The 12659-nt window shown below is 40.5% G+C and overlaps 1 protein-coding gene across 2 annotated transcripts in view; it reads right to left on the reverse strand.

The window, feature by feature from the left end:
* The window catches only part of DHRSX (dehydrogenase/reductase X-linked), a 186259-nt gene that overhangs the window by 117983 nt on the left and 55617 nt on the right, over positions 1 to 12659 (reverse strand). For both annotated transcript variants that reach the window (XM_068141540.1, XM_068141531.1), the window contains one exon: positions 12583 to 12651. In XM_068141540.1, the coding sequence (XP_067997641.1) occupies positions 12583 to 12651 (69 nt within the window). The remainder of the gene's footprint in view (positions 1 to 12582; positions 12652 to 12659) is intronic.

Genomic DNA, 12659 nt, shown 5'->3' on the forward strand with positions numbered 1-12659 from the left:
TGATGGGTTGGACACGATGATCTTGAAGGTCTCTTCCAACCTGGTTTGGTTTATTCTAATAAAGTTTGTTTATTCTAATAAAGTTTCTTCCAACCTGGTCTGCTCTATTCTATTCTATTCTATTCTATTCTATTCTATTCTATTCTATTCTATTCTATTCTATTCTATCTTGTGGAGTGGCTTTATGAAGCCAGGAAGCAGGGTGAGCGCTGCTCAGGTCCATTCCCTGCCAAGTTGCACAGCACAGTTAATAGGCAGAGGCACACCCATGACTGTGCTTTTTCAGGTCCAACCCACTCCTTACAGAACTGCCCCTCATGCACCACCATGTTACATTGAATCCAAACTCCCTATGGCACATGTCTCTCACTGTGAGCTGAAGCAAATCAATTTCCTCATCCTGGCCTCATTATGCTGCCTTAGATACACCTAAACTTTGGGCTGGTTAGTAGTGCTCTTCTAGCTGGAGGGAGAGATTAGCCCTTTTGCATCCACCTTATGAAAATAACTCTCATGCAAAAACTTTGGAAGTACAAAAAATTATTTCAAAATATTATCTTCAAAGAAGGATCATTAAGGAGACTAAGGATATAAGTACCAGATTTTCACACAGCCTAAGAACAGTATTTCTGGGCTGCCCTTGAGAGGTAAACTTTGGCACCAGCAATTTACAACACTCAATGAGCTCTTCTGCATTGAAACTGAAAAATTACTAAGTAAGAGCTGCACACCAAAGGCTGTGTATTTAGTGCACAAGGATGAGACCTCAGGCTCTGCCCCCAGCTGCTGCCTCAACAACTCATCCACAAGGAGGCAGGAAGCAGACCTGAGAACTCAGAGGCAATGAATGGTCTCTTGACTCAGCTTCAGTCAGCTCTCCAAAGGTGCTGTCTCTATGTTGACCTGCCCATAGATGCTGCCAGAATAGCCACTGGGAGTCAGAAGAGTTACCAGGTCCTAATGCAACTTAGGGCCCAAATTCCCATCCATAAATGTAAACAGGGGCCTAAATTCTGTGGTTTTGACTGCACTGAGATGAAAAGTCCATGCAGCTCTCTTCTGTCCCAGAGAGCAAATGCAAGTCCTCTGGTACCACACTGTATATACCATATGTCTGCTCATTCATGCCACTTAAGGAGGGAACAGGCAGGATTATACTCTCAGTGACATAATTTTCATTACTTGAAACTCAAGATCTGTTCAGACTTAATCTCTATATACACCCAGGTTGGTTAACAAAAATGCACCAATCTGAATTTCAGATTTTAATGAAAAAGCCACTGTTCAGCAATTAATTGGTTAATATATGAACAGTGATGCAATTTGTTCTCTTTTGCAAGTAAAGGCAAATATACTATTTAGTCCTGCTGAAGGGACACACAGAAAGGGATAGCATATTTCCAGAGATATGATTCAAGCAAATGGAAAAAAAATAGTAATAATCCATATTCTCTCTGTAGGATCAGTTGAAAGGGCATCTCTAGAGGGCATCTCTATGTAGTTACATATCATCAGTAGTTGTCAAGGTAACTACAAGATTATGATTCCAGGCTAAAAAATCATATCTTTCAAGGCAGTTGTCTTCATCCAGCCATTTGAGATCTTAACCAGAGGAAAAGCCTGAATAAGACTCTCGGAGAACTGCTCACTACATTAACCTTGTAAGACATGCACTGGTCCTATAGCAAATAAGCACACATTTTCTATACCTCTTTTGTTTGTGGCCTACGGTTTCAAAGCATAAGGGTTTCATGGCTCTGGAGGTGTGCTTTTCCCTCTGCATTCACAACCAAAATCTTGAAAGAATCTCATTTGAAGACTTCACTTAGCCTAGGACTGAACAGTTAGTTTTGTATCACCTCAGGGCAAAGCAAAACTAGATTGATGGAAAGTAGGCTCAAAGTCCCATGTGAAAGTAGTGTTTTCCAACATTTCCATTCTATGGCAATTTTTAAACAATACCTTGTTTTAACCAAAATTTGCTTATAAAAAAGCAAGCATTCCTTCATAGCATATTTGCAAATCAACACAAAGCACTGATGAGCAACAACTTACTAATTCAAGAAGGTTTTAAAGTCTAGAATCTAAAACAAAATTGTCTTTGATAGTACAGTAGTTTTGGACATAAGAAACCCAGAATAAGTGGCAATAAAATGCCTGTGATCTGCATTAACCTGAACACAAACTATAACAGTTAAAGTTAATCCATTCTACAGCCAGAGGCACTCTTCCTGATTTGTCTTGCAGATACAAGTGCAAAAATGTTTCTCTCTCTTTTACCAATAAACATGTTCATCAAAGCAGACACCTCTAGGAAATATTCTGTTTTCATGAAAAATTGTTGCAATTTCAGCCATGGGATTTTGGTATGGACTGACTTCCAAGTGTAAAGTGTAAGAAAGAAGAAAGTCTGCATGATTTTAGGTTGGAAAATGAACTTTTCACAAACCTCCATTTCAGAAGTCCCTAACTGCCATGACAAAGTTGTGAACAGGAGAAACTGCTTTTTTCCTTGTATTATTATACTGTTTTTATTTTTCCTCCTCTCCAATACATACAATTCTTATTTTCCACCAATACACCACATTTCTAAAGAAAAACAATTCCAGACTACTTCCAAGTTCCAGGAAGTTTAGTAGCTTAGTTTAGTAGCATAAGTGTGTAAGCCTAAGTGACACTGGAGTAGAATGAGCAGAAACAGAGAACAACAGCAAACTTTGCCCAGAGCCATGGGATCTCTCTTCCACCATAGGCCCACACAGCTTTTCCATGCTTGGAGGTAAAACATTGCCAAGGATTATTTTTCAACTAGGTCAAACAAAATGTTAGAAAGATGATTTGATTTATTTTGTCTCCTCAAGTCACATCAGTTGTGAAGAGCTACTCCTTCCAAGCAGCCTGAAGTCAACAGTAATCTTGGTAAGACAGTGACAGATATTATGCTAAGACTGAATTAAGGAATAAAACACAGCTGACCATTACCTTGGGGAAATTAATCAGGTACTGGTACCAGTTCACATCGTCCTGTCCAGAAGCATTGCCTCAATGTAAGAGGAAGAATACAAATCCAGATATGATTATTAGACAAGTAATAATTCTCATGCTGGATGTTTTGCTTAATTCAAGAGTTCATCAGTCTCCTTAGGAATATTTCCTTTTCTTCTTACAAGCAAGATTTTCTAACACCAAGTACCAGAAAACAATATAAAAATTACTCTGGCATTACACAGTTCCTGCAATCCTTTAAATAGGCTGAGAATTCAGATTGTGAAAATGTGGCAGAGATGCCATGCATCACATAATCCTGAGGATGTTTTATTTGAAGCTTAGATTTAAAAATCTAAATCTTAATAAACTGCCACGGTGGGCAAGGTACTCCAGATTCCTAAGAGACACTTCTTGGGCTTTTCACTGATGCTCTCAGCATCAGTGTTTCTGCATTCCTTCCCTCTGCTTCTGTAGAACAGGCTTCTCACCTGCACAGATCAGATTTTTTAGCACTGCTCTGAAGTTCTTCCCAAATATCCATTTCCTAAGACCGCACTATGGTCCAATTATTGCTGTTTTCACCAAGAGAGTATCCAAGAGAGTTATCATGGACACTTTATGATGACACTTTATACAATTTCTCGATGACCCTGCAGTCCATAAATCTCTATATGTTACAGTACTCTTAATCAGGGCTGGACAAACAAAGTGGATAGGGTTTCATATGGTTTTGACTACTAAAATTTCACTCACAGTTACAGGGTGGGTGAAGCTGGAAGGCAGCTCTGGAGACTGTCCAGTCCCAGCCCCTCTGCTCAAGCAGGGCCACCTGAAGCCAGTTGCCCAGAACTGCATCTGGATGGCTTTTGAATATCTCCCAGGATGGAGACTACAAACTCTCTGGGTAACCTGTACCAGCATCCAATAGCCCTTATGTTAAAAAAGACAAAGTTTTCCTATGTTTAAATGGAATTTCTTACATTTGAATTAATGCCTATTGCCCCTAGTCCTGTCACTAGGCACCACTGGGAAGTCTGGCTCATAACTCCTCTAAGAATTGGGACATCTATTCAGCACTTAGATTCTTTGCCTTTGAAAAATGGTCCTTGAAACACAAGTTAAGCATGGGCACACCAATGTTGGCCCTCCAGGGGTGCAGAGGCTCCTCTTTGGCTGTGCTGTGACTGGAGTCTCGCCACACTGCTGCAGGGATGTAGCTGACAAAGACAGACCAGCATTGCCCACATGCTCTGGTAGACCACAGTCTGTTGGTTCACGTGTAGTTCGCACCTGAAAAGTTACATACACAACCTCTAAGTGCTTCAAATATAAGCTCTGCTTTGTCTCGTGTTTAATTCAGGCCACAAGTTCTCCATGCTCCTGGCAGCTGGATCCCTAGCACAGAAGCCAATAGCATTTGCACAGAAAATATTCTACTTGTTATGAGAAAATTGACTTCTAAAGCCCTACACATAACCCACAGCAGCTAGGATTATAAAAAGATCTTGAAAGACAGATGGGAAAGCATTCCAGAGAGACAACAAATTCCCTTTTTTTTTTTTTTTTGGCTTTGTCTTTCAGTATTTGCCAGTGATTTTCATGAGAACAGACAAGGTCTGGAAATAGCTCAACCTGCCTGCAACTACCACTTGAGTCCGAAAAAATAATGACATACTATGTGGGGTGTTAAACCCAGGAGTGCCTCTATCCAGCCACTGCTTGACATCATGGCTCTACAGGTACAGGTATAAGAGGATAAAAATTTTGTAAAAGGGTGAAATGGGAGCGTTTTAAGTTTTTGCAGAGGCAATTTCCTTTTGAAATTCCCCTTCTCTGGATTGCCTTCAGAAGGGCAGTGCAATCAGCAAAATCCTAACCTCAGAGCTCCGGTCCCATTAGTCACACAAAGCTTCAGTGATTTCCAGTCAGAAAATTATTTCAAGACATCTGAAAGGAGTTTGTTATTCTGCCTACAGCTACACCTGTGCTCTGCTTTGTCTCTGAGTTTCAATTAGAAACAATTTAAATAACAGAAAATCATGTTTTCTAGTGGCAGAGCCTGATCATGAAATATGCTTCACATTTCCAATGGAAATGGGAATTTAGGTAAATAGCAGGAGGAGCTTGTGCCTGCATCATGAATACATTTTATATTTGAAAGACTTTATCTCCATTTCACTATCCAGATCTGCAGCTTACTTTTAGCTCTGTGAACCATATTCATATTGCTCTTAATGACTGAATTGCCACCATGCTAACAGGACAATTCAGTTTCTAATGAGTCTTAAAAAACAGGGGATTCTCTATACTTTTAAATGTTGGTAAGCACTGAGGGAGAAAATCGCTGTAACATGTTACAGGGGAAGTCAAAAGCAGAACACACGAAAAAGATATGAGCAAGAAGGCTTAATGAATTCAACTGGTTTTGCATCAAGGTCTTATGTAAGACCAACAGAAAACCAAGGCAATTGATTTGCAAACTTGTCACCTAAACAATTTTATCAAAGGGGTCTGGAGATACCTATCTGTGGATTAAAGTCTTCCCGGCTTAACACCAAGCAAAAAGTCACCAACTTTACTGGGTAAGGGACATAAGTACTATGAGCACACAGAAACTGTATTAGCCCCTGCATGACTTTCTCAACCTCCAGAAAAGTGTCTTCTTTCCCTTGACGATGTGGAAGACCCAGTCCTTACAGACTTAGTTTAAAACATCCAATCTTTTCCAAGATTCAAATATTTTCATATGGCTCGAATATATGTGATATAAACTTGGATGAGGTTGCGGAAAGAAAAGAAACCTTAATGTTAATGTTTTGTCAAGGTTCTTAGATACATCACCAAGTGACAAAGAGTTCCATGGTTCCATGAAAGGTCTTGCAAAGTGGCATACTGTTAAATTAAGGCTTCTTTACTCCTCACGCATGTTAGCTGCCTTTCAAGATGTCTTCCTGAGCCTGCTGTTCAGTTGTACAACTCAAACTGGGACCTGGCAAGACTAAGTACGGGAAATAAGCTGCCAGCATGACAGAAACTGCACTGTTATTGCTAGGAAACTCTTTAAACCAATCCTACAGGTTTTTCAGGAGCAGTGGTAGTCAAAGGATATGCCAATGGCAGGATATGGTAGAAGAGACAAAGGAACCACAGCAGCTCCTGTCACAGGTTCTGGATGTTAAACGTTTACACCTCAAAACTACACTGTGAAATGCAAATCTGATACAAGCAGGCATAAACACACACATGCTTATGCACACCTAAAAGGGTCCTGGGGGTACTGGTTGATAGTAAGCTGAACATGAGCCAGCAGTGTGCCCAGGTGGTCAAGAAGGCCAATGGCATCCTGGCCTGCATCAGGAACAGTGTGGCCAGCAGGAGCAGGGAAGTCATTGTGCCCTTGTACTTAGCACTGGTAAGGCCATACCTTGAATACTGTGTCCAGTTCTGGGCCCCTCAGTCTAGAAAAGATGGTGAGTTGTTGGAACATGTCCATAGAAGGGCATGAATGCTGGGGAGGGGTTTGGAGCACAAGCCCTATGAGGAGAGGCTGAGGGAGCAGGGGTTGCTTAGCCAGGAGAAGAGGAGGCTCAGGGCAGACCTTATCGCTCTCTACAACTACCTGAAGGGAGGTTGTAGCCAGGTGGGGGCTGGTCTCTTCTCCAGGCAACCAGCACCAGAGCAAGAGGACAGAGTCTCAAGCTGCACCAGGGGAGGTTTAGGCTAGATGTTAGAATACACAGAATAGAATACATAGAATAAAAAAGGTTGGAAGAGACCTTCAAGATCATCGAGTCCAAACCATCAACCAATCCAACCCACCCAAACAACTAAACCATGGCACCAAGCACCCCATCAAGTCTCCTCCTAAACACCTCCTAAACACCTCCAATGATGGCAACCACCTCCCCGGGCAGCCCATTCCAATGGGCAATCACTCTCTCTGTATAGAACTTCTTCCTAACATCCAACCTAAACCTCCCCTGGCGTAGCCTGAGACTGTGTCCTCTTGTTCTGGTACTGGCTGCCTGGGAGAAGAGACCATCATCTGCCTGTCTACAACCTCCCTTCAGGTAGTTGTAGAGACTAATAAGGTCACCCCCGAGTCTCCTCTTCTCCAGGCTAAGCAACCCCAGCTCCCTCAGCCTCTCCTCATAGGGCTTGTGTTCCAAACTCCTCACCAACTTCATTGCCCTTCTCTGGAAGTTCTTCATAGAAAGAGTGACTGGCCATTGGAATGGGCTGCCCAGGGAGGTGGTGGAGTCACCATCACTGGGGGTGTTTAGGAGGAGACTGGATGGGGTGCTTGGTGCCATGGTTTAGTTGATTAGATGGTGTTGGATGATAGGTCGGACTCGATGATCTCAAAGGTCTCTTCCAACCTGGTTTATTCTATTCTATTCTATGCTATGCTATGCTATGCTATTCTATCCTATCCAATTCACACTCTCAGAAAATATGCCTCAACCACAAATATTTTCTTCTATTTTTGACCAGCTGAATGACCACTTCCATAAAGACATCTTTGCTGTACCATGCTAAAGTAAAAGTCCTGGTGTGACAGTTTAGGCTGTGCCTTTAAGAAAGGATAGCTGCAGAATTCTCTAGCCGAATGTTTGGGTGTAAAAAGGAAAACAAAAGGAAGATAATTCTAAACTAATTTCATTGGTAGATGAGTAGGATGTAGTGTTACAATTTTACATTCTGGTCTCAGTCTCGTCTTTCTTCTGTTTCTTGGGCAGACTGCAAGCATGCTGACCCTGGACTGAAACGGATAAGCAGCTAACTTCTTAAAAACTGCTTTGAACTAACTGGAATTTCCCTAATATTTTTCTCCTTTTCTCTTTTCTTCTCACTAACTAGAGGGAAAGGGGAGAGAAAGAGGTTGGGGAACCCGAGGTGGGATCCTCCTCGGGAGGATTTCTGTGTTTTGTTTTCTTCCTGTAAATTCTTGCATGATATTGTAAATAGTATCTATTTTGTATATATTCATTGCATTTCATTATTGCTTGTAAAATACAGCTTTCATTCGCTTCTCTGACTGTGCCTAGCCAAGTTTTTTGTTGGCGTGGGTGGATTAAACCATTACACCACTACACCTGGATGATATTTTTGCACATTTTAATAAGGCCTCAGTCTTTGCTGAACCGAGTTACACAGCTCTGGTCCACCTGCTGTGAATACTACCACTGACTCTTGGGCAAAAACAAATCTAAAATGCTTGGGAATGCTTGGCAGATTACTTCCTCTAGCCTGCAGGGGAAACCAAGAACAAATAATCTAGTAGAGAGCAGAAAAATATGGACTGCTTTGTTAAAATGGGTGCTTGAGAAACAGCATCCATGGAATAACACATGAGTTATTCTGCATTAGGCTTGGTACCTATCAGTTAGATTACCCCTTCTTCTTTTGGGTAAAATCTTCAATTGCATATCAGTAATAACAAGGAAAAACCTCCTTGCTTGTCAGCAGATTATACTGCAACAGGAAGCAAGTAACCTCGTTATCCCCTTACTCCCTGGCTCAGCCATATGGAGCACAAACATCCCAAGAAAAAGCTCTGGGAAAAAGCCAGGCTTGTTGAATGCACGTGAACTGCAGAACTTGTAAAGTGATATCATTCCTCCTACTGCTTGGTCCATGCTGTCTTGATGTGGGTCAGACTGTAAATGACATGATTTGGTTGCCACTATGCTAACCTCTGCATTCCTCTGACTCTAAGGGAGAAAGTCACTTCTTCCTTTCTCACCTGTCTTCAAATGGAAATCTCAAGAATGCTGTGGATTTAGTGCCTAGTTCTGTAATTGTGGTTTTATTTAAATTGCCGCAAAAACATTGGGTGAGATTAAACTCAGGCTTCTCCTTTTGAAGAGGTCTGGGCTTAATATGACTTTTACACCCTGTTTTCTCACTAACATTTAATAATTTTGTTTCTCCTTTGACTCTAGTTGCAATTCCAGCTCCTACACTGCAGTTGTGAGAGCCTTTCCTTGGTACTATGCTAAGTGATATTTATGCATAAACTTTTGCTAATTGCTGATTCCACTGGCATTCATGAACCTATGATGGAATGAATGAAGCTTTCATTCATGTTTATATATTAGTTTCCAACATTTGTATGTCTGTAATCATCACACTAAAACCAGCTCTTATTTCCAGAGATGTAAGCCAAGGGTAACTGAATCAGGAGATACACTCTTTCATGTACATGGAAAGACTTTTTCTAGTATCGCTGAGAGTTGAGTTTATCACAGAAATTTCCCAATTCCATAACTCAATGTAGTTTGCTCAGGACTGGTAACAATGGTTATCACTACATTAGCAAGGGGTTTGGATAAATAGAAGTCAATGTCTAGAGCTAATTTTGTGTTGTGCACCTGACATAGGCAGTTTTACAGGTCGCTAAGACTCCCATACACTAATGCTCTGTTAGCTGCTGCAGAAATACCCAGGTCCCAGGCTAGCTCTGTCCAAAGGGAATCCACCTGCAGTGCCCTTCCTGATGCAAACGTGTGCTCAGCAAATAGGCAACAGTTGAGGGTTGCCTGAAGAGCACTCTCCTGGTCTAACAAACACAGACACACCCTATGCGTAACTACAGAGCCTTACATATTTAGAGTATCTCTCTGGTAATCCCTAGTCATCAACAATTTTCCCAGCCATATAATTGCTACTATTACCAACACAAGTTCTCAGTTTAACAAATGGAAACAACATAAATGCCCACATCATTCTGGCTTCTCCCAGCTTTATGAATCAGAGTGTAGCAATCTGTTGCCCTTGGTCTTTTGGAAATAGTGCCCATAAGATAATTGTAATGACAATGCAGCACTTCTGGTCTGTTTGGAATATCTGAGGGCTTTGATTGCTTTATCACAGAGGAGATTCTGAAGGTGAAGTAAATCGGATCTATCATCCTCCATGGACCTGTACATTATTCTTTTCCACTCAGCTGCTTATGTCCTTCCTCATTGTTTTCACTTAGAAATAGATAATTCAGCACAGAGACCCAAGAGGATACCTAAATAGTTTGGAATCAGTAGGGAGAAGAACTAAGAAGGGTTCTGGTGTGGAACAATGGGAGAGGATGGCTGATAGGAAGAGGTAATGTGATACATTGCTTAGATTTTCTGTGTCTTTTAGCATTTCTGCCTTGTAAGGTCATGCATGCAACTGCTTTCCTCTCCAGTGTTCTACCATCCTTTGGCACTGGCTCTGGTTTGAATGCCTTCAGCATGGGCAACCAGGCTTCCTGACTCATATTTAGAAATTTTCTCATCACTTTCTTCATATCTTGCCTTGCTGCTGCAAAAATAAACTCCATCACCTGTGTGCACAGCCTTTTTATTATTATTGTTTATCCTCCTCTGAAATTGCTAATATGTTTTTGTTCATCAGCTGCTTCACAGGAATCACTTATGTACACACTTTGAATCTCACTTGTCCCTGAAGTGTAGATTCTGGCTAATAAAACTACTTATGCTTAGAAAGCAGACAGAGCTCCAGACAAACAGTGGGCCAAGATGTAGAAGGATGATAGAGTTTTTAAAACACTGTAATTACATGCATTCCACAAGCCTGGCCTCTTCCCAGCGCTATCTCCGGAGATGTCTGTGCTATGTATGGATCATCCAGGCAAGAAGGAGAGGACAGGGTCTCTTGATTTCTTTTTCTTTCTATCCTGCTAACAAACAAGATTTTCCTTGCTGTTATTGTTCTGAGATCTGGATAGCAAACTGAGGGTACCCATTCATATAGTTTGTCCATAGTAAAAGAAAGACAGCTATATTATCTCAATCCTTGCTCATGATGGCTGTCCAGCAATACTATTTTGATTAGTTTTCCTTCAAGAGTCCAATATTCCACATGGGAAGTTTATGTAAATACTCACATATGGGCCATAAAAAATGTTCAAATGATAGAGGAAAAATGGTCAAGATAACTGATAAGGTTTTTATGCAGTGACTAAACAAATACTGAACTGCAGCTTTTGAAAAGACGATGTGTTTGCGCAGCCTAGCCTTGGTCACAGCATCTGCTCACATACATCCCATTACAAAACAAAGTGCAAATTCACTGATAAGCAGTAAGACAGGACTTCTACACAAACACAGAAGTCCTTTGCACAGGGTAGCACACTTGTAAATGCAATTATTCTATATAACTAGTGAGAAATTCTGAAAAGGTAATACTTTTCCAGTTTGTTTTTAGGCCAACTCTACCAGCATCTGAAATTACTAAAGCTTCAGCAATTGTAATTACAAAGAGGAACAACTTCAGTCAACTCATTTTTAACTTCCTCAAACTGCCAGCAGTTTCTTGACAAAGTTTATAATGTAAGGTTAGAACTTACTTCAGTCATAAAACCCAAGAAAGGCAAAGGTGCTAGAAAAGCCTGTGATCACACAGATGTGAGAAAAGACAGATCCCAGTTTATTCTGCTTCATGTAGATCACGTGATGTAATTCTAAATGGTTTTGGTCTCTGTACAGAAACTTCCAGCTAAAGATTTAAACAATGTAGTAATTACCTTTTTCCTTTCATGATCCTTCTGACTATGCTTTAATTTATGATGCTTTTAGCTAGCATACACGTATCCTGAGGCTATTATAGGTGCACATTTATTTAAGCCAAAAGATAAATCTTAATGAAAGGCTTTTTTAATACAATAATTAACGCGTTTTGATCATCATAACAGTAATTATTAAAGGCATAAAACCAGAATCAGATCCCATAAGTAGCCATGAAGATCCTAAATAGGGTGGAGCAGCATCACTGCCCTATTATTTTGCCAAGAAATGATACATCAAAGTGGCAACAGTGAATCATCACACACTACCAGGAACTACACCCAGTGAATCCATGAGATGGAAACATCAGATGCACTAACCTCTATCACAATTTGCAAATTATATTTGCTCAGTAGATAGTGCACAATATGCCTTTCTCATAGTTACCAAGCTATACTCTTCTTTATACTCTCCTTATGCCTCCCCCAACATGATTGCTTATCAGATTAAAAGAAAAATAGAAGCATCACAAGAGCACAGGAATTTTGGCTTGATATGAAAGGTCCATCCATTTTTAAGAAAACAGTTTTATTTTGTGAAGGAGTTTAGGATATCAACTTAAATAACAGCAGCCTTGTTCTTTTAGAAACCTGTTGTCCTCAAAATTAAAAAAAACCCAAACAACATTTTTTATGAGATTATATACAGGATGGGAGGCAAGACCAGTAATGGAAGAGAGCACACCCACTCCTATCTGCTGTCATCCTCCCCTTGGCAGAAATGACTAGTATTCTGATTTTTTGCCCAGCCATTAAATCATTATGCCCTACACATGCACAGGCAGACTGTAACTTTCAGGGAGCCCTTTTTCAACGACACAGTAAAGAAGCCAAACAAAACTGAAAACATTAAAAAAAAACCCTACTCATTTTAGCTGTGTCAGATTTACTTTAAGAATTAGTTTCCTCAAACTAAAAAAAAAACCACCACCACATTAACAATACTTAAGGAGACATCATTGAAAAGAAGATACCAGTAAAAAGAGAGGAATAAAGAGTTCCTTAAAGAGAAAGGTATAGCATGTTACCTTTTCGAGTCAAAGTTTCTTCTTGTATTTTCTTCACTGCTTCTTGGCCCTCACTCTCATTGTTTCCAGCTGTTGTA

Source organism: Melanerpes formicivorus, unplaced genomic scaffold (genome assembly GCF_026170545.1).
Source record: "Melanerpes formicivorus ecotype bairdi unplaced genomic scaffold, bMelFor1.0.p_v2 SCAF_1, whole genome shotgun sequence".
Taxonomy (NCBI): domain Eukaryota; kingdom Metazoa; phylum Chordata; class Aves; order Piciformes; family Picidae; genus Melanerpes; species Melanerpes formicivorus.